Below are 20,940 nucleotides of genomic sequence, written 5' to 3'. Positions count from 1 at the left end.
GTAATGGCGTGATAAAGAAATGGTGTTCATGTTTTGGTGGGGGAATGGTGTGGTCATTGGTGGAGGTATAGAAGAGCCCGAGGGGGACGGGCCTCTCCCAAAATTTAATTTTTTTTACTAATGTGACATGTAATTTGATATTTATTTATATAGTTTCAATAGCAATTCCTGAAAATCTAAATGTTTTGATTTGATGTAGTCAAAAATCAAAGTTATTTTGCATTTATTATGTAAAAAAATTTCCAATTTCTTTCATAGACAAAAATTATTACACATGTGTATTACAATTGTCGACAATAAAGTAAAAGAAATTTTTTCCAAATTTCTTTCATATATGAAAATGATCATTACACATGTGCATTACAATTGTCCACAATAAAATAAAAGAATATCATGTACAATATATTAATTGTACAACAAAAGCTATACCACATATTGAGTACATTTTTGCATGAAAAAACTCATCCCAGGTCAGGTCCTCTTGGGCCAAAATTCTTGCTCCGCCAAATGGATGTGATGGAGAGTGGTCATAATGGATGGTAGTGGAAAGGTGGTGGTGGTGGTTCGCAACAGAGGTGGTGGTGGAGATGTGTGGTTGCATGTAGTGTTGTTGTGGGCAGAGGCTAGTGGTGGAGAGGTTGTGGCTTTATAGATGAGATGGTGGTGGTAGAAAGGTGGGTAATTAATATTGCATGCTGCCATGGAGAGAAAGGTGGTGGTGGTGGTTGTAGCGGAGGCGATGCAATGGTGGAAGGTAGTTATAGTTGTAGCATTGAAAGTGATGGATGATGGCGTTGGAACGGTGGTAAAAGTGGTAGATGGATAGTGGTAAAAGTGACTGTGGTGGAGTGGGAGGGTGGGGTGGTGGTGTTTCTGGCGTGGTAGGTGATGGAGGTAGAGAAAGAGGTGGCATACAAGTATTGATAAATTCAGTTAGAATTAAGTAATTTTTTTTTTGTTAAATTAGCCTTATTTTTTTTATAGGTACTCAACATTTTAAGTAACATGACATATGGTTATTAGACTTTCTTAATTGCTTATGTAACGTCCCAGACCACTTATGTAACGCCCCAGGCAGACCACTGACCTAATACCTTGATTTTGATCCACAAGCCATATCTAGTGGCGTAGCAAAAAATATGCATCAGCGGGGGCACTACCGGTGACACTGAATCTCACACATCCCACCGACCCATGACTTGATGCTTTTTGGCAATACGATGGTGACTTGCGTGTTACATCATGAGAAACAAATGAGAGTTTTCAAATTTTGGAGCAGTGTTTTGTTTACCCAGCTATTAGAGCATGTACACCAGTTGAGCTAAATGCAATTTTTAGCTATTTTAAAGAGGAAAAACCTAAAAACCTTGCTACACCAAATTAGGTACAAGAGAATCTTTTTTACCTTTGCCACATTTCCTTGTTATTTTAAGCAAGCTATTAGAGCATGCACACCAGTTTTTATGTAAAAATGCTAGTGAACAGTACAGTACGATTTTTCATTTTACCTACTCATTTCTTTCAACACCACATCAATATTATCTATTTTTCCTATTCTCTATTAAAATATCATTTCTTTCTTCATTCCAGAACCATTTCTTTCTTGGTTGGAGAGAGAGAAGAAAAAAAGAATAAACAATTGGAACTGAATGAAATAGTTCCACGGTAAAAGAAGCTAGGAACTGTTCACAAAGGAACTTTTCCTCGTACTTTACCTATGCTGCTGCAGTTGAAAATTTCCCACTTTAGTTAGGTAAAATAGATAAAAAGTTCCCACTTTGGTTAGGTAAAATAGATAAATAGTTTGTTTACCTATGCTAGTAAAGTTGCTCTTATTCATCAATAGTGAATTTAAGTATATGTACACTGTTGTCTCTCGCTTCTCTCACCCCATTGATTTACATGCCTCTCCCCCATTGAATTTAATAGTATTTTATAAGATAGAGAAGATGATAGAGATTGTTGGTGCAAGCCCAAATAAAAAGTGAATAGGTAAAATTGATAAAGGTCTGAGTTAAGTAGGTATTATAACTAACCTTGGTGTACATGCAACGAATTCTAAATAAAATAGATAATGCTATCATGTTCACCCTATTTTTGAGTTATTGAACAAAATCTCCTTTATGTGTTTGTATTTGGGCATTTGGGCGAGTTGATTGATTGAACTATGTAAAAAATAATAGCTAATTCGATTCAAGTAAAAAAAAAAAATGTAGTCTCCCAGTGGGCCTACATTGGCTCCGTCACTAGCCACACCACATGACCCAAAAACTTAAGTCTAAAATACTAGTAGTAGCTTACAAGGTTTGTTATATGCCAAAGATCATCCATGTAGATTTCCAATGTGGGACGGGATGTTACAACTTATAACTTAAATGCATTTAGGTTTAAATGTTCTCAAACAAACTAATTTTAAGAGCATGTACAACAACTAGGTCAAATTGCAAGGCAAAATGTTAATTTAGCTAGTGGTTTTAAATTAAGAGCTTCAGCAAAACTAGGTATTCCGATTCTTCTTCTTTGGGAAAACATATTTTGGGAAAACATTCCTCTTGCCGAAGACAGTCTCACTGCAAGAGAGAGAGGGAGAGCTACTAATTTATTTCTCTTTGAGAGAATAGTTACTCAACTATGTAATCTCGAAACTAAAAAAAATAGTTACTAAACAAAAGTAGCTAGGGAGGTACTAGAACTAGAATTAGAATAGGGAATATTTAAATATCCATCCTCTTTATTCATACCATGTAAGAATTCATCCCGCCCTTTTTTCATATTTATGTTTTCATTCTTTTAAGTGTGTGAATTACCTTTCTTACAATTTTCTCTATGATATACATATATTATGTTATATTGCTTTCCTAATTTAGTGGGATTGGATTGAATTGTTTTCCCAATTTAGTAGGATTGAATTGGATTATTTTCCTAATTTAAAGTGATTTGGTAAATTTCAATATGATTGATTTTTTTTTTTATCATGGAATCTATTTGAGGAATTGATATTTTTAAGAATATAACATGATAAGTTGACCACATCTTTTCATTTTTTCTTCATTCTTTGAGTTGGCAAAGGAACATGGCTAAATTACCATAAAAAATATATAACATGACATCCTCAAATCGTTATATGGTTAAATTACCATGACATTACATGGTTAATTACTTATGATTACATCCTAAAACTCTCGGCCTATAAAGACAAGAATTTTGGGACGTAAATTACTTATGATTACATCCTAAAATTCTCGGCCTATATAGAAAAGAATTTTGGAATGTAAATTACTTATGATTTCATCCTAAAATTTTTGGCCTATATAGACAAAAAATTTAGGATGTAAATTACTTATGATTACATTCTAAAATTCTCGACCTATATAGATAAGAATTTTGGGATGTAAATTACTTATGATTAAATCCTAAAATACTTATGATTTCATTCTTGGCCTATATAGACAAGAATTTTGGGATGTAAATTACTTATGATTACATCCTAAAATTCTTGGCCTATATAGACAAGAATTTTGGGATATAAATTACTTGTGATTACATCCTAAAATTCTTGGCAATATATAAACAAGAATTTTGGGATGTAAATTACTTGTGATTACATCCTAAAATACTTATGATTTCATCCTAAAATACTAATGATTTCATCCTAAAATTCTTGGCCTATATGACAAGAATTTTGGGATGTAAATTACTTATGATTTCATCCTAAAATTCTTTACATCCCAAAATTCTCAACCTATATAGACAAGAATTTTGAGATGTAAACATAATTATTCATACATCTCAAACTATCCTTATATGAATTGGTCCGCGCAGCGGCCTAACAGATTTCGCAGGCCTAGTTTCATGGTAAACGGTCCAAATAATAACCATGACATAGTTGCATGGTAAATGGTCCAAATAATTAACCATGAAATGATAGGAACATACAGTCATAGTTCATGGTAAATGTTACAAATAATTTACCATGAAATCGAAAAGCTTGTATTCCATATATGCTTTAAAATCAAGCCTATATATATGGTATAAAATATATAAATATATACAATTAACAACACTCAAAGGGCAATATCAGTATTAAAAGTATGAGAATGATGAAATTATAAATTGTTGAAAAGGACATGATGAAATCATAAGTGAAGAGGACAATAAGGACGAATTTTTAAGTCTCCCTTATAATAGCTACTATCTAAAGAGATCGGCGCGAAGTCACATAATATGAGTGCAGGTGCGTGAGCGGGAACACGATTATGAAAGCATATGTGAATCACATCTCAAACTGTTAAAATTTACGAGAGCGAGAATAAATAGTGCAAAAATCCTACGAAGATTGAGAACGGAAGCGCGAGATGCTTTGAATGATTATGTGAACAAGTGGAGGAGCTCTCATTTTGAGAATTGAATAGATAAAATAGCTCAACGGACCTTTTTTTACCTACAATACATGCTCTAATATAGCTCTCATTTTGAATAGTCGTTGAATGGGGGTCGACAAAATGAACATTAAAATTATAGGGGGTTTATTGTTATTTTTTATACATGAAGGGATAACTGTAATTAAATAAAAACCCCAATGGTGTGTGAGCGAAGTTTGCAAAAAACCCATTTTAGGCCCACTCCACTAACAACTTATTTCACTTTTTCGGTTTTGTCCTTATTTAAATTTTTTTTTCGTTTGTTAGTTTTGCATCAAATTTTTTTGACTTTTTAATTCTTCTTGTTGAGGCGAATCGGAAACGTAAATTTTTTTTCGATTATCCAAATATTTTGAATAAGAACCACTTTTAAGTAAAAAAAGTTAATTTTTTAAAATTTTTTTGGTAAATATTTACTTGTAAATATTTTTTCGTAGCTGTTGGCATACCAAAAAAAATATGAGTACATACCTCCCATGTACATACATCATGTATGTATGTGTTTTGGACCCATCTCAAGTCCCAAAAAAAGGATCCGAGCCGTTCATTTCGTTTAAAATAATTCATTTAGGATTTCTTATAAAAATCAAGTCAATCCAATATTGGTATATGCGTTTACGAAATATCTAATTTTGCTACATAAAGACATTTATGCAACATAAAACAAATTTGGATGTTTTGTAAATACCTTTACCGATATTGTATTAAGTTGATTGTTTATAGATACCCTAAACAAATCATTTCGAACAAAAATGAGCGGCTCCAATCAATTTTTTAGAATCCGAAACGGATCCAAAACCTGCATATACGTGATGTATGTATCTATAGCAAAGCTGTTTAATACCGTGTGATGATGACGTGGGGTGAAAGCAGAGCATTTAAGCATTTCCACACGCGATACGGCGTCGTAGCACGAATGTACAACGGTATAAGTACCACAAGGATTTTGAAAAATTTGTCAGTTTCGTTTGGAGGGAGGGAAAGGGCCAGTGCCAGAGGGGCTTAGATAGGGTTTTCTGCAAGCAATTGTGATCCCAGCGATGGCGCTCCAAACCGGCGCAGGCCTATCCAAGATCGTGATCCTTGTCGGAGCAGGTCTGTCCACACACACACACGCAGAGCTTCTAATCGAATTTTGTTTTCTTAGCTTTTGATATCGATTTGATCATGCTCACGACTGAAATCTGTCCCTACAGGGTACACCAGCACGGTTCTTTTCAAGAACGGGAAATTGTCCGATGTGTTGGGTGAGCTTCAGGTAATCGGCTTGTTTACGTCCCCGTTTATCTGGTTCTTTGTTCTACAGCTAAAATTCAGCTCGAATCGCCAAATTTTAATCCATTTTAAAACTGCCAATCTGCCGATATGTATTTGGATGTAAAGACCGTCCAGGGATGCAAATGATCGGAGCCGAGCTTTTGTAGTGTTTGAGATCGGCTTGTTAACTAAATGAGCTTAAAACTCGAGATCAAGTTTGGCTCATTGCCGAGTGATTAACGAGTTGAGCCTCTATAAACGAGCTGAGCGTTTGCAAACGAGCCGAGCTGGGCTTTAGAATGTTGAGATAGACTCGTTTACTACACAATCCTAAACTCGAACTTGATCTCGGCTTGATTACTAAACAAGCCGAGTAGAGCAGTAATCAAGCCGAGTCGAGCCGAGCGAGATTTGTTCATTTGCAGCCCTAACAGTCTCTGCGATGTAAGTTAAAGTTGAACGTATTTTTTAGTTTGACATTAGTTCTACTCGTTTGATGTTGTTTTAATGTCCTGATTAATTGTCATTTGTTCGTTCCCTAATTTATGGCCCTTTTTCTTTTAAATTTATACCTAAATTAATGAAATATATTTATTGTCTAGTTTATTCTCCTGGATTTTGTAATTGGGTGAAGGGATTGAATTGCTGTCACATTGTGGTGTTGTTTTGTTTCCACTTTCTAGGCTGTGGTGAAAGGATTAGAGAAAAGTGGGATAGCAGAGGGTGACCCAGACTATTCTGATGCCATTGCTTCCCAGGTGAGGTTATGTGTCTTACGATACAGCTTAATTACGCAAGTATGTGAGTTTGTTATTGTAAAGCTGTTGGAGATACTAGTATTTGGAACGTTGGTGCTTTTTATCTGTTTAGAGTCTCTAGACAAAGAAAGACTCATTTTGAGTAGTTACCTTGACCTCCCCTGAAGTTTTATGGCTGATGTATAGGCAGTGGCGGACGCACAATTCGTGATGTGGGGATCAAATCACACATGTATATCATCCTCATATAACAATTATACAATTTTGAGGGGATTTTTCTTCATAATTTTTACACACAAAACCTAAAATGTAGTAGAAATATTACGATAATAAGGGGGTTTGCGGGGACCCAAGCCCCCGCTTGCACTCCCCTGTGTCCGCCTCTGTGTATAGGTATCCCTGGGATTCTGGAAATTTCATGCCTTCCCTGAGATTCGTAGTATTATATCAGATTGCCGCTTTCGTTAGTTATGTTTATTTGATTTCATAACATCAGGTACCAATCATATATCTTACTAATCCCAACGAAACCCCATTTATCGTTTTTCTACAAAAAATAAAATATAATGAAAACAATGCTCCCCCATTAGAGTTTATCATCAGCTTTCCTCCATAAACTCTAACCCATGAAAGAATCCCTCATCTTAAACGACTAGGTTTATCGCACAGTAATTTCAACCGTTAATATTAATTTTTTGGGTCTTGATTTCTGTCGCACTAATCGAGCCATGTACTAGTTTGTTGTGATCACGTCTGCATAATGGGTGACGGATGTAGTTAGAAGCGGGCTAGGGTGAAGAAGGTGATGTGAGACTAGTTAAGTAGTATTTTTTATTCGTCTTACGAAGAAAACATTGCATTTCCACGTTCGTGTTAGCAGGTGATGTGACTTTGTGTTATTTATTTCCTAAAAGTGAGGGAGCAATCTGGGTTAAACAAAAAACTCAGGGAGTGGTTAATGTATCTCTACCCGTTTGGTTTCTCCTTAGTCCGCACAAAAACGGAAATAAATTATTTTTATTAACAACTAAAATAATCATTCTCATCAGTCATGCCACGTAAGTTTTCATCACACCCATTTTTCGTGCTTATGTTTCCATTTTCTTAGTGTGTGGATTACCTTTGTTACCATTTTCATTATGATATACATATATCATATTCTATTATTTTCCGAATTTAGTGGAATTAGATTGGATTGTTTTCCTAATATAGTGGGATTGGATTGGATTATTTTCCTAATTCAGTGGGATTTGATTTGTTATACAGTTTTCATGGTAAATTAAATTATAATTCATGTTTTTATATTTTAAAATTCCTTGCCTTATATAGTACCCAAAAAAAAGGGAATTTAGTCAATCAATGGCATTTTTCTATTATTTTCCTAATTTAGTAGAATTGGATTGGATTGGATTGTTTTCTTAATGTAGTGGGATTGGATTGAATTATTTTCCTAATTCAGTGGGATTTGATTTGTTATACAGATTTCATGGTAAATTTAAATCATAATTCATGTTTTTATATTTCAAAATTCTTTGCCTTATATAGTACCCCCAAAAAAGGGAATTTAGTCGATCAAGGGCATTTTTGGGTATATTTAAATTGAGGGATGAAAACATAACCATTCAAAATGACCAGGATGAATACTTACGACGCCCTACAAGAAAGGATGAATATTTAAGTACCCAAAAACAAATAATAAGTTCCCTTACATAAAAGCATGAATTTTAGAATAATTTCCTAAAATCTGAAACATCTCAAATGAACCCAATATTAAAAAGCATAATCATCAATATGCCACTAATTAACGTTCGTATCACACTTTAGTTCCAAAGCTGTGCTAGGTTATCTGACATGCAATTATTGTAAGTTACCAGTCTCCTACTGAACCCAGATCCATGTTAGTTACAGTAAAGTAGTAAACGCATCTTACTTCAGCGGCGGAGCGAGCTTGAGACCAGTTGGGGCACGGGTCCCCATTGAATTTTGTTTTATTTTTTGATCCGCAATGAAAATTACAAGTTGCTATCTCAGTTCAGTAGAAACGTGGTACCTCAAAAACAAGGAAAACTTATTGAGTGCTTCAAAGACATCGTCTCATGTTCCCCTTCTCCGCCACGTATTCATGTAAGACTCAAGAATTTAATGTATGAATCTCATAAATATGTAATAGAGAGGGTGTTGGGGCACCATGTGATAGTGCGTTCTAGAACCATTGAATAATTTACTAACAAGTATATCACACCCCCAAAAAGGCAGTGACCATGAGACCCAAACTCATAAAACATGCAGCCTAAAAGGAAATTAAATTAAATACCAAAGCTATATGGATTAATAAGTAACTGAAAATCTTTTTATTACAAAGAACTCAAACCCAAAGGATCTAGTCAAAAGTATGGGGCACAAACAACCCATGAACCCAACAATATCAATGAATCAACAATAATAAAAGAATTTAAATGTTTGACAAAATATTTCAAATGTGGAAGCGATAAAATAAAATAATAAACTAGGTAAAAAAATGGTTGCTGAGAAAGGTTTTTTGCATCCTTGGGGGCTTAAAATCTATGGGTCCCACACTTTGTTGTGGACAAGTCCGAGTTGGAAAATATTCCTTGATGTTAGGGGATAATGATTGAATATTTGCTTGGACAAAACCATTTTTAGATGTGAAAAAAATTGTGTCTCAAAGTTGGTTATTCGTAATGGAATGAAGATGGAGAATCGCGCACCTACCGATCAGGCTTGGGCTTGGGCTTGGTTTTGATTAAAATAAATTGGGCTTGCTTCCTAAGAATTATATGCTTTTTTGGGCCAAACTTATTTTAACTTAGCCGAATTTTATCTCCACAATTTTGCACCCAAATTGAAGTGGTGCGTGGCTGTTGGGTTTGAAACAAACCCGTGCATGCATGAGTCATGACTATTTGAATCAGTGCGTGGCTATCCAAACAGACCGTCCACCGTGCATTTATTGGGGTCCATTTAAGGTCCCAAAAAAATACAAAAAAATATTTATAAATTTTAAAATAATATTTCATGAGACCCTGTAAAAAATCAGCTCTAACGGATATCGGTAGATATGTTTTTTGAATTTATAGGGACGAAACTGCAAAACTAAACAGTTTCGTTCCTATAATTTCTGAAAAATATACCTACCGATATCCGTTGGAGCTGATTTTTTACAGGGTCCCATAAAATATTATTTAAAATTTATGAATATTTTTCTGTATTTTTTAGGGCCCGAAATAGGCCCCAATAGGCGCGCGGTGGAAGGTCACCGCATTTTCATGCGGTGCCCCTGGACTTTCCGCTATCCAACCAAACCGGTGCGTGGCTTTTCGGGTACAACCGAAACAATGCCAGTTTTGGACCATTGCATCAGTTCGTTTCGAACCCCTGCAACCTTTTGGATCATGATCCTTTATGAACCAACTCGTACATGTTCGGACGGTCACTTGTATGCCTATTTAAATAGATAGGGTCCAGCCATTTCATCCATTCAAAAATCCATAGAGCACACATACACTCCGCGTATAGAGTCCAAGAGAGTTCTACATAGTTTTGTTCGTGAGGCATGCATTCGAAGTGCTTCGTTTGTGTGCGTAAAGATCATTGTATCCTGGGAAGCGGACGTCCGAATTCGTAAGCACCTTAGCGAGGCTGAAATCTGCTTTAAAAACACAGTGATCCATCGCTGAACTCGATCTACTTCTTATTTTCGGGAGTCTGACAGTTTGTGAGTTGTTTTTCCTCCATTTACGGTTTTTGTCCGAATCTCATCTATTCACACATTGGGCTCTGATTAATAATTCTAGAGTTCTTCCATAGCAGACAAGTGTTTGCTCCTTTGTTTTTAATTCTGTTTCGGTTTTCTGGCACACAAAAGTATTTTTCTGATTCCCCAACAAAGGTCAAACAAAAGAAATTTCCGAGATGCCATTAGAGTCTTTGTCTAATTTCTCAACTTGCTTGAAGAAGAAAAAGAAAGAAAAGAGAACAAGAATGAAGAGAGCAAACCACTTATGTAGGCAAATCTCCAACCAGGCAAAACCCTTCTCTCTCCCAAAATAATTAACCCTAGTCTAATTTAATACTAACCTCCTCTAAGGCCACGTTTTCCCTTGTCGTTAATAATAGGCTACTTGGTATAAACCACGCAATGTGTTAAGATAACTATAACACCAAACTGTAATCTTAATACTTACATAAAATTTATTTAACACAATGAATTCCTATCCTCCAAAATTACAATCGTGCCAATAATACCTATTTGTGCACAAAAATAACTAATTAGGATCTTACCATAACACCAAATTAATAAATGGCCAACATAATTAATGAAATACAAATGCTAGGGTGTAACAAAGCAAACCGCCATTCACTCAACTTTAGCCAGCAGACTACTATGTATTGACGGAATTATAATTACTATTTCATCATAAAATGAAGTCAAGCAAGGCTCCATTTCACGTTGTCCCTTCTTTGTCTTCTTAAATCTGTCAACAACTCATCCCTAGATCTTTATGTAAAAGATGATTCGTTTAGAACAAAAAATTTAATTGCTACTCCAAGATAATGTGATAGTTGAATATTATTTTTAACAGAGATCTTGAAGAAATAGTTGAAAAGAAAATCAAATTAGGCGTATCGTCAAATTCTTAGAAAGGAGATAGTTTTCTTTTTTTTAAACACAAAGTTGCATGTGTTGAATTGTGCCCCCAGTGATACCAAATTCTAGCTACGCCACTCCTTACTTAGACTGTTGGATCCTTCCCAAGATCATGCTGTGAGCTCATGAAGCTTGTAGTAACTCTAAGAGTTCCAACTGAAAATTTTAAAACCAGTATTTTATTTTCAAATCCTCCTATTAGTGTCAAAATTTATTTTCTATATCAAGGTGTTTTCTCTCCTTCGTTTAAAGGCTTGGTACACCATGGTTATCGTGCATTACGTTCCATACGCATTAATTGAGGTCCATCCTGTACAAGTCACATGTAAATTTGATAACATTAGGGTTGAATTATTCTTCGGGCATGATTATAGTTCACGTTTCTCATATCTGAATGCAAATCCAGCACTGCTTTGTTGGAAGATTAAGTGGTTTAGTCATACTAGGTAGAGTCCTCGAGATCATGCAGTGTTGGTATGACATCTAGAATAAGTGATCCTGTTTAGCTTTTGGGGATTGGAAACTAGGCTGTTTATGTTTAGCAGGAAAACGGCATGTGGAAGTTGTATTTTTCCAACATGTTTAAGCATATGAGGTATGTTTTAGCATTGAATTTGAATGTTTTCTTGCCTGGCACTTTTGCCACTAAGCTATATATTTTCTTGTTGTGGCGTTTTGCTTAATTATCTTGAAGGTGCGTCGGTTAGCAGCGGAAGTCCGACAACTGGCCTCAGCTAGACATACGATCAATGTGCATGGTTGCGATCAGACGACGACGACGACGTACATCAATTATGGTATTTCCTCGGTGTACATTAACTGCTTAAAGTACTTACATTCAGGCTGTCTTTTCCCTACACTGTGTTCACCCTCATTGCTTGAATCTTCCCTCTGCATGTGGCCTTTCCATTGTCATCTCTCTCTCTCTCTCTCTCTCTCTCTCTCTCTCTCCAGGTAGCATAACACCTCTTCTAGTGCCAGCCGCTGCCTTAGGAGCATTGGGTTATGTATATATGTGGTGGAAGGTATGGTAATTGGTCAAGAGATGTTCCTTTGTTTTCATTTTCATTGTTTTTGTATCTACTGTTTCACTTTAACTATCCTCTGTTTCGTGAATCTTTTTTATTTCCTATATTTTATTCGTCTTATCGTTGCTAAATAGCTGTGATAAATTTTCAGAGACTAATTCTTCCCTTTTTCGTTTTTTTTTCTTCCATTGTTAATTTCTTAGGGGCTTTCATTCTCAGACCTTATGTATGTGACAAAGAGTAATATGGCAAATGCCGTTTCAAACTTGACAAAACATCTCGAGCATGTGTCTGAGGCTCTTGCTGTAAGTTTCACTTTCACATATTTCTTCTGATTTTTTGAAGTAGAAATTTTTGGGCTTAGTGCTAAGTTAGCATAGTAACCTGAGGTAACATATTGTAATTTTGCAGATGCATGTGCATGGTAGTACTTGATGAAATGTTTTTTCTCATGTTTCTTTCCCTGTTTGCTCGCTCCAAGAGAAGATGTTAGGAGATTTGTTTGTTCCCAACTTCCAGTATCAAATTTGACTCGGTGAAAACAATTTTTCCTATAAGAATGAGACTGGAGAATTTTTGGAGCCCATGCCACTAGCTATTGCTCTTTGAATAATCTTGTGCTTGGTGTCAAAGTTAACTCTTCACACTTCGCATTTTCCCCAGGTCCCATAAAAAAACTTCTTTCATAACTCCTGCACCTCATTTGGCTATTCTCTGGGACTCCGACTCATTTTTATATATTGATAGGGAGATATATAGCCTCTTGTTACAGGAATGACCATCAATTGAAAAACTATTGCAAGTCTTCTTAAAGAAGTCCGAATATTTCTTTTGTCGTGTGCACTCTTGCCTGCGAGGAGAGTTTGGGTGATGGGGCAGTCGGGGTGGAAGAGATGCACAAGTTCGTAATGGCTTGGCATTTTGAGTTGGGAAGGAGTCCTAATCATTTGATGTAAAACACATTGAAAATGGATGTGATTTATCAAAGACAGAATAATAGATAATGTTGTACATATATTTAAAAAGAGGGAAAGAGTCGCAATTATATGGAGGGCGTGAAGCGATTTGGGTGCAGTAATGTCCAATAATCTATAGCCATTCATATTGATCAGTCTCTTGAACTACCATATTCATCTTGGCTGATGTTGCCTTAGCATTTTGCAATCTCACATTGTTCTCTTCTCTCTAGCCATTGAAGTCGATTGTATATTTCTTGTCTAACACATTCCAAGCAGACAGAAGTAAAACAACCAGACCTGCCAACATTATTAAGGAGTTGAGCTTCAAACTTCTGGCATAAAGGCCCAAGGGGGTGCCAATTTTCAAGCCACAGGAAGATATCACGTCCATTCCCCACAATGTACTTAAACCATGGCTGCACAAGGCTACACATTCGGGGATATGTTTTGAACAGCTTAAGTAATATATTTTAAATTATGTTTATACAAAATAAATATATCTTCAACGTGTCCCCCAATGTGTTGTGCCCTTCATTTTTTTTTTTAAATTTACCTGTTAGAGTGTTGGTGTCGTGTCCATGTCGGTTCTACATAGCTAGGCAGTACATGAGGGTAGATACTGGAAAGTGATGCCGCAAATTGATTTCGGAGCAAATCTCGAATCCGTAGATGATGAAAAATGAGCAACACTATATCAACACTGAATCCGTAGTCAAGGGCTGCTCTGATGTCAACACTGATGTAGAACCTGAATTTTACCCTTAGGAGTCCACCACACCTACGGGCATTAGAATTTACAATAATTCAAGAGAAACCAGAAAATCATTATATATTCATTCGTCCTAAACATTGTGCAGGTGTCCTTTAAAGAGCATTTTAAGTAGACATGTAATGATTATAACTAAGTGGTTAACTTGTCTTACTGTCAATTAATTATTACTCCCCTCGTTCCTTGATGTTAGACCGTTTTGGGAATTCTAACTTTTTAAGTAGACATGTAATGATTATACTTTAACTCAAATCTCAAGGTGTCATTTTCCTTTATTGCCCCTTATTGTAAGTCATTTAAAGTACCCTTATTGTAAGTCATTTAAAGTATAACTACGTATTTATGGGGATAGTTTTGGAAGCTAACCAATTTGAGATTTTTGGCTTTTTAAGAGGGACTAACATTATGGAAGTATGGAACATCACGAAATGCAGTAGAGGACTAACAATTAGGAACGAAAGGAGTATGTATATATTACTTCATAAATTTATATGAGAGATGCTCCGGAAAAAGCATTTTAACAGATATATACATTATATTTATGTACAAGGTATAAATGATTCGGTTATTTAAATGTATCTTGGCATACGTTCTCGACAACGAATTTATAAACTAGTATAAGAAGTGGACAATATATATACGTGCTCTCAGGCGTTCTCAACTCAACACATTGTGGGAATTGATGACTTGTGACTTAGACTGAGTTGCAATCTTAATCTTCTATAATAAACATGCTTATACCTTGTAGAACGCTATGGAGTTTGTATCCAGCTTTTTGATTGTTGTTCTATCTATTTTCTTGACCAGGCAACAAAGAGGCACTTGACACAGCGAATTGAAAACTTGGATGGAAAACTGGATGATCAACTGGAGATATCGAAGTTAATTAAGACTGAGGTAACCCAAAAAGGGATGCCCTCTTAGACATGGACTTGCTTGCAAAGTAACATTAAGTTAGACTGTTAAGAGTAAGCAACCCGGATTGTAGATATCTAAGATGAAGGCAGAAGTCAAGACACATGTGTTTTTTTAGTCAAGACATACGGGTTGCACCCATTTGTTTCCTCTTTTACAATGTTTTACTGCTATGAAAAGGTTTCTCTTTTGTGCTAGCTTTACAAGTTTATAGTTCTTCTGCAATGATATGGAAGGTATATTTGTAGGTCATATTGTTTAATACTTTTGAAACTTAATCTTTTCATATTAAGTGGTTCAGGGAGAAATTCTGTGGTCAGCTTTCATGAACTATATTGTTTCAAAAAAAAAAAGATTATATCAAGGCCAACAATTTCATTTTGAATATGATCTGTAAAAGCATAAAAGTTTTTGATACTTGTGGAACAGGTTACTGATGTTCGTGGTGATCTTTCTCAAATTGGCTACGACTTGGATGCTTTACAGAGAATGGTTTCTGGCTTGGTGAGATTCATCTCATAAAGTTTACAACAAAATTAGAAATAAGTGCTCAAATGGAGATGTTACAACTTACAAGGTAACAGTTTGGCAGAGAGGTTAGGTGGAAAGAAGGCAAAAAAGCCTGGTCTGGCATTGTATTGAACGTCGGAATTTGTTAAACCTAAACTTAACAGTTTAGGAACTATTAGTATTTAGTACACAAATAGGATTATGGTTGCTTATTTATGTCATCTAATTGTTATCTGTTCATCAGTTACAAGTCCCTTATTGGTTATGTGTGCAAAGGGCTGCTACTCAAAACATTTGTTCAGACTTTAGAGAAACCTTTTATAGGTAAATGGACCCACGTGGCTAGTCGCATTGGTGCAAAGTCGTCTCCACCCCATCTACTCTATTGGCCTTGGTTCCATGTGTTAGTTTCGCAAGACAACTCTATGACTAAACTGTGCTGGTTGAGGCTAACACGTGGTACCTTAGCCTCAAGCCATAACAATGGTGAAATCTTCTTCAAGAAGCCTCATAGGTAGTAGTGCACTCTCAGTTGAGTGAAATCTCTATTGATGTGGACCACCTCTCTACTAGAGTGACGGTTAGTTTTCAACTTATGCATATTTTCCAAATACCCCAAACATTGTTCTATTGTAAGTAGAGAAAAGTACATCCAGCACTCCAGTAGTAAAGTGCTAATTCTGTACGGCATTATTGCTCTTGCTTTTGTCATTGAAATTCCATTGTTGCTTTAATAGAACATTCTGTGAACGACAAACAAGAGTTCTCTTAATTTTCTTTGAGCTTTGTGTTTTCAAGTTGGTGCCTTTTATCTTTTTCGTTATTTAATTTGTATTTTTTTTTGCTCGGCATATTTATTTTGTTGTCTGCAGGATGGAAAGATTTGCTCACTAGCAGACAGACAGGTAAAGTAGCTTCCATGTTTTTTTGGATTCTACAAGGAAGGATAATTGTCTGGAAATTTTAAGTGTCACACTTCACATCTAAGATTTTCATTTAGAGTGTTCTGGTTTCCCTGACTTGTGGGCCTGTGGTCATGCTTGTTTGGGTATTCTCTCTGACTCGAAGTTGGATTGACTGGTTCACTGGGATTGGCTGGTTCCACAACAACAAGACAAACTGACTAGTTTCTTTATTTTTATACTCCGTATTTACTTTGGCTTGGCAATACACACTGCACACACTTCAGATAATGTTGCTGAAATGTGATACCGTTTATAAACAAACTTGATGGTGTGTTTGTTGCTGCAAACTTGTTAAATTAGGCTGTGTAAATATTTTGTAGATTCATATGTTTTCTTTCTAGCTGAATTGATGGTATTAGAAAAGGGTAAATGGAACAGAGATGGAGTAAAGACATGAGGAACTAGTAGCCAATTAACTTTGTGTCGACTTGGTATTGAAGAGTAAGGAAGGAATTTTTTGGACTTGGTAATTAACCAATGTGGGATAATCTCTATAAGTTGCATATGCAGGATGTGTGCAATCCATGTAACTAAAACTGGCAATTTTAATGTTACAATACTATTCAAGGGTAAATGGTACACAACCAGTGTATGGCAGATTATTTTATCCCTCGGCTAACTGTCTTGTGGAGAAATTTAGTAGGTTTAGATCTTTAAGAACCTGATAATAACATTAAGTCTCAAAAGGTGCTGATGGCCTCTGGTTTTATGATTCGCTTTGCATTGAATGTTAGTTTGTCTCTTATTTGTATTCGTGAGATTATGCTTACTTGCTGTTGTCACAGGACCTTGCAAATAGGGGAGTGTTGTACCTGTGCAACTTTGTTAATCGAGTAGAAGTGGAAATGTCAGAAGTTCTCCAGGTTTTTGTGATTGCTAATGCAAGCTTTGAATTTACACCCTGTTTGAATGTCTGCACATATAATATGTGAAGAGCCACACGATATGGCTTTCCAAGCTTGTATTGTGGGTGCTTTTGGATTACTAGAGGGCTTAGTTGCTGCCTTAATGTAACAAGATGTCATTTTTTGCAGTCCTGACTCCTGAGACCCATTTCCATTTCCCTTACTTGCACTTGTTTGTATTCATCGATGACAAGGTTACTGTGCATGTGTCAATGATAGCAGTCAAATATCATTCTCTACTTCATTACACTGCACCATAAGACTATGTTGTAGCATGGACCCAGTTATGTTTCTTTTTGTGGAATAGGTTGACGTAGGTTTCTTCAGTACTTACATGGTCCGCATTTAGTTCTATCCAGCTTCTGAATTCGATGCTCTTATGATATTTATGTTCTCTAAATTTTTAAGCAGGAACAACTTAAGCTTTCTGGGAAGTCTCGTGGTTGTCTTACTGCTTCTGAAACTTCAAGCCTAAAGGTTTCTCTCTTACTCTGTGTTTTCGTTTGTTAGTGGTTTTGTCAGAGGAAGCTAATTATTTGCGAATTAGAGTTCACCATATCTATTGCAATATTTCATTATGAATCTATGGTATCTTTGCAAAACGTGATACTTCATTAGCTTTTACATTGCTTGCTTACAAGTTTAAGAGTGCTCATACTTCTGCAGATGACCATTTTCTGTTATACTACGATCTTTCCATGATGATTATCCTGGTCCCTTTCTGGTGCCAGTAGGTGGTTCAGAGCAGTATTTTGATAGATTTTGGAATAAACTTGTGAAGGCCTTTACTTCCTGATTGCTGTTTTCTTTGCAGAACATTGTAATTGTAGAAAGTACTGAAAATTTTACGACATGGATTTATTTACTTATATGGAAGATAGTGAAATATATTCTCCGAATCTGATTTATGTTGATATCTATAACTTCAAGTGAACCACATCTGCTGAATGCTTATTGTATGAATCTGATATCTGTGGTAGCAGGTGGTTATAACGTTGAGTAAATGTTTCTTTTCCTCAAACGATGGAGTCATAAATAACTGTACCAGTGCATTTGAAATTGATCTCATTGCTTATCTGCAGGGTCTGAAGGAGATAACAGATTATTTAGAGATGGGAAATGCCAGTAGGTCGATAACAGATGGCTCCTGCCAAGACTCTACTGAGGAGCTGGATGACCCGCCCACTAGTCCGACAAGGTATTAATTGTAACTCTATTCATTACGCGGGATTGCATTTTCCTTAAAGCTTGTGATTCTGGTGCGTGCTTTAGCCTAAGTTGATGCAACCGATACCTTTGTTCATGGATGATTGTGGGTATAAAGCTGCCCTAATCCCTGTCACCCTTTACCTCAAATCTATTGCTTAGAGCTGCTCCCATTTAAGAAGAATGCTCATTCATCTTCCTTCATCTGTAGTGACAGTTGATGTATCTGTGTTGATGCCTGAAATGATATGTAGAGGATGGATTCAACCAAACATTAATTAAGCTATTCCGGAAAAGACATCAAGTAGGTTTCTCTTTCAGCATGTCCATGGAGAAAGGAAGAAACGTGGATCGTACACATTTCACAGTTTTTTCTTGTAACTTTTTTGTAATTCTTCTTGTCATCGTTCATCCGTACATGTTTTTGTGATTCTCTCATATTTTTCCAGTATGTTGTACATGATGCTCTGCAAGCACATGTATACTCATGTTTCTTTATTCCTTTGACATGGTATTTCAGAATAAATTGTAATACAGGACCACAGGTTTGTTGTTGTGCTGGTAAAATTGTTATGCAACATTGATTTCAGATGTATATTTGTTGGATATTCTTTCTGAAGCACCACTAAAGTCCAAACAGCCATATCAATATTATTGCTTCCAAGGTAATTTGTGGATTTTAAGCATCTCTCTATTTGACAGAATATAGTTATTTGATCCTAGGACAGATTCCAGGACCAAATTTTAAGGCAATTTGTTTGGGTATATTACTTGCGAGTTTATATACTGGACTTGGGGTATTGCAGCTATTGCTCCACACCATCTGTTGAGTGACGAGTGTTGTTTTATCTTACAAAACAGCAACACATACGTCATGTACCCCGCAACATTCATAAATACTTCCCAAATTGGGGCACTATGTGACAGTGTCCCAAGAGAACAAAATAGTTTTCCCGATTTAGTGTGGCTGTTGTGCAAGGTCGAGGGTTCACTTCTGCTGCAATTGTCTTCTTTGGTTGTTTTTTGTATATATATTTTAAATTGGTCAAAAGGCTATGTGAAATATTCAGGAAGATAGGATTGCTGTAACAATAAACTGTGTGAATAACTTGCCTTTGACATATCGATCACAAGTTCCCTTCACTGATAGCATTATGGATACAAAGTAAAGTCGTTTGGGAAAGGGAAAAACAAGAACCTGTATGAAGATGCAAGGTAATGGGAAAGTGGCAATCGATTACTCTTCAAAACAGAAGCGAAGTGCAAGTTCGCGATCTCTTTGTTTCAAACTCCGGTGCCTTGAGAGATAATCGCAGCAGGTTACTTAGCAAATACCATTTCCAGAGGAACCAAGAGACTCTCTCTAGGTCAACTCCTAAGGCAATCAACATTTGCATAATCCATCCCTCATCTCCTCCCCTTATCCTTCTGCTCTTTCCCTCACCTCCGTCCTTTCTCCACCTGATCCGTCATTCCCCCCTCCCTCTCAAATTTGGTCTCAGATTTGTTCTATGACTGTAGCCTGACGCCATTCATTGCTACGGTGCATGTTGCACGCATGTTGGGCCACCACCCCAATCAAGTAGAGTCCGATCTGTACTTTTGGTGGAGGCTATAACTTTTTCTGAAGATGAAGACGAATTGGTGGAGGTCACAAGGCTTGAGATGTGGAGAGATCCGTCCTTTCCTCTCTGTTTTTATTTGCTTTCTTTTCTCCCGTGTATGAAAGCTTTCTTTTACGTTTGCGTTGCAATAATACCTCATGCTTGAAGGTTACAAGTCCTCCGCGCATGGAGGTTTGTGGTCTACCCTTAGTATTTTCTTTCCCTCATTGCATGGAGGTCTTGTTCTTTCTTTAATTTTGAGAGTTTTATTGTACACCGATGTACTTTGTTGTCCGATATTATATCACTGGTGCAATATAGTTAGGATTCATGCCTTTTCGATTAAAAAAAACAAGAGCACAATCTGTTTGGTTTTGGAGGAGTAACCTAGGTATGATAGGGTAAAATTGTAATGTGGCTTCCACTTACCATGTTCTTCAGTTAGTTCTTACCTTGTGTGTGGGAATTTTAATTCTTGGTGCCATGCATCCAGAATATTTTGTAGTCAATGCCACTGTCTGGTAATGTCCCCATAATCAATAACAGTTCTTAGGATGGCCCCTTGGATATATGTTGGCTTATAGTTTGAATTTCTAGCTTAAATGAACATTATCAGCTCATATGGGTGGAACATTTACTACTCCAGCTTGTTTTTACTACAGCGGGCTTTGCGATTATCATTTCCAAACCGAAAGTACATAACTATACCCAAATCCAAACCGATATCCAATGGGTATGATCCTTAATTGCTAATACCAAATCCAAATGGACCGGGTATCATTTTTCGAAAATCAAAACCGCTCCATGTGTAAGACAAAATAAAATAAAAAACCGCCCAGATAGGATCGAATCGATTATATACGTATTTATACAAGAATACATGCCATTTGAATCTTGAGTATTAGTTACATATGTAAATAACTACCTGTTTAACCAATCTTATCAAGTACTCCGTACTATCTATCATTATAGAC

The 20,940-nt window shown here is 36.2% G+C and overlaps 2 protein-coding genes across 4 annotated transcripts in view; one reads left to right on the top strand and one right to left on the bottom strand.

Annotated features, from left to right (window-relative positions):
• Positions 1 to 20,940, bottom strand: part of LOC131311395 (ubiquitin-conjugating enzyme E2 2-like) — a 54,098-nt gene that overhangs the window by 27,532 nt on the left and 5,626 nt on the right. The window lies entirely within an intron of this gene.
• Positions 5,388 to 18,981, top strand: LOC131311393 (uncharacterized). 3 transcript variants are annotated; one of them, XM_058338837.1, is made up of 13 exons: positions 5,388 to 5,516; positions 5,618 to 5,679; positions 6,362 to 6,436; positions 11,800 to 11,902; positions 12,060 to 12,130; positions 12,337 to 12,438; positions 14,669 to 14,758; positions 15,206 to 15,280; positions 16,159 to 16,191; positions 17,037 to 17,114; positions 17,568 to 17,633; positions 18,239 to 18,354; positions 18,574 to 18,981. In XM_058338837.1, exons 1-13 carry the CDS (start codon positions 5,462 to 5,464, stop codon positions 18,581 to 18,583), a joined length of 936 nt encoding a protein of 311 aa, XP_058194820.1. In that variant the 5' UTR covers positions 5,388 to 5,461; the 3' UTR covers positions 18,584 to 18,981. The 3 variants fall into 3 exon arrangements, with proteins under 3 accessions (XP_058194820.1, XP_058194821.1, XP_058194819.1); XM_058338838.1 differs by having other exon boundaries at positions 17,565 to 17,633; positions 18,580 to 18,981; XM_058338836.1 differs by having other exon boundaries at positions 17,565 to 17,633.

This window comes from Rhododendron vialii, chromosome 12a, assembly GCF_030253575.1.
Source record: "Rhododendron vialii isolate Sample 1 chromosome 12a, ASM3025357v1".
Classification (NCBI taxonomy): Eukaryota; Viridiplantae; Streptophyta; class Magnoliopsida; order Ericales; family Ericaceae; genus Rhododendron; species Rhododendron vialii.
This window is presented reverse-complemented; position numbering and strand designations above follow the sequence as displayed.

Coding starts and splice junctions, on each gene's coding strand:
- LOC131311393 (XM_058338836.1), top strand. CDS start 5,462: ATGGCGCTCCAAACCGGCGCAGGCCTATCCAAGATCGTGATCCTTGTC. Junction 5,517..5,617: donor CGTGATCCTTGTCGGAGCAG/GTCTGTCCACAC, acceptor CTGTCCCTACAG/GGTACACCAGCACGGTTCTT. Junction 11,903..12,059: donor GACGACGTACATCAATTATG/GTATTTCCTCGG, acceptor CTCTCTCTCCAG/GTAGCATAACACCTCTTCTA.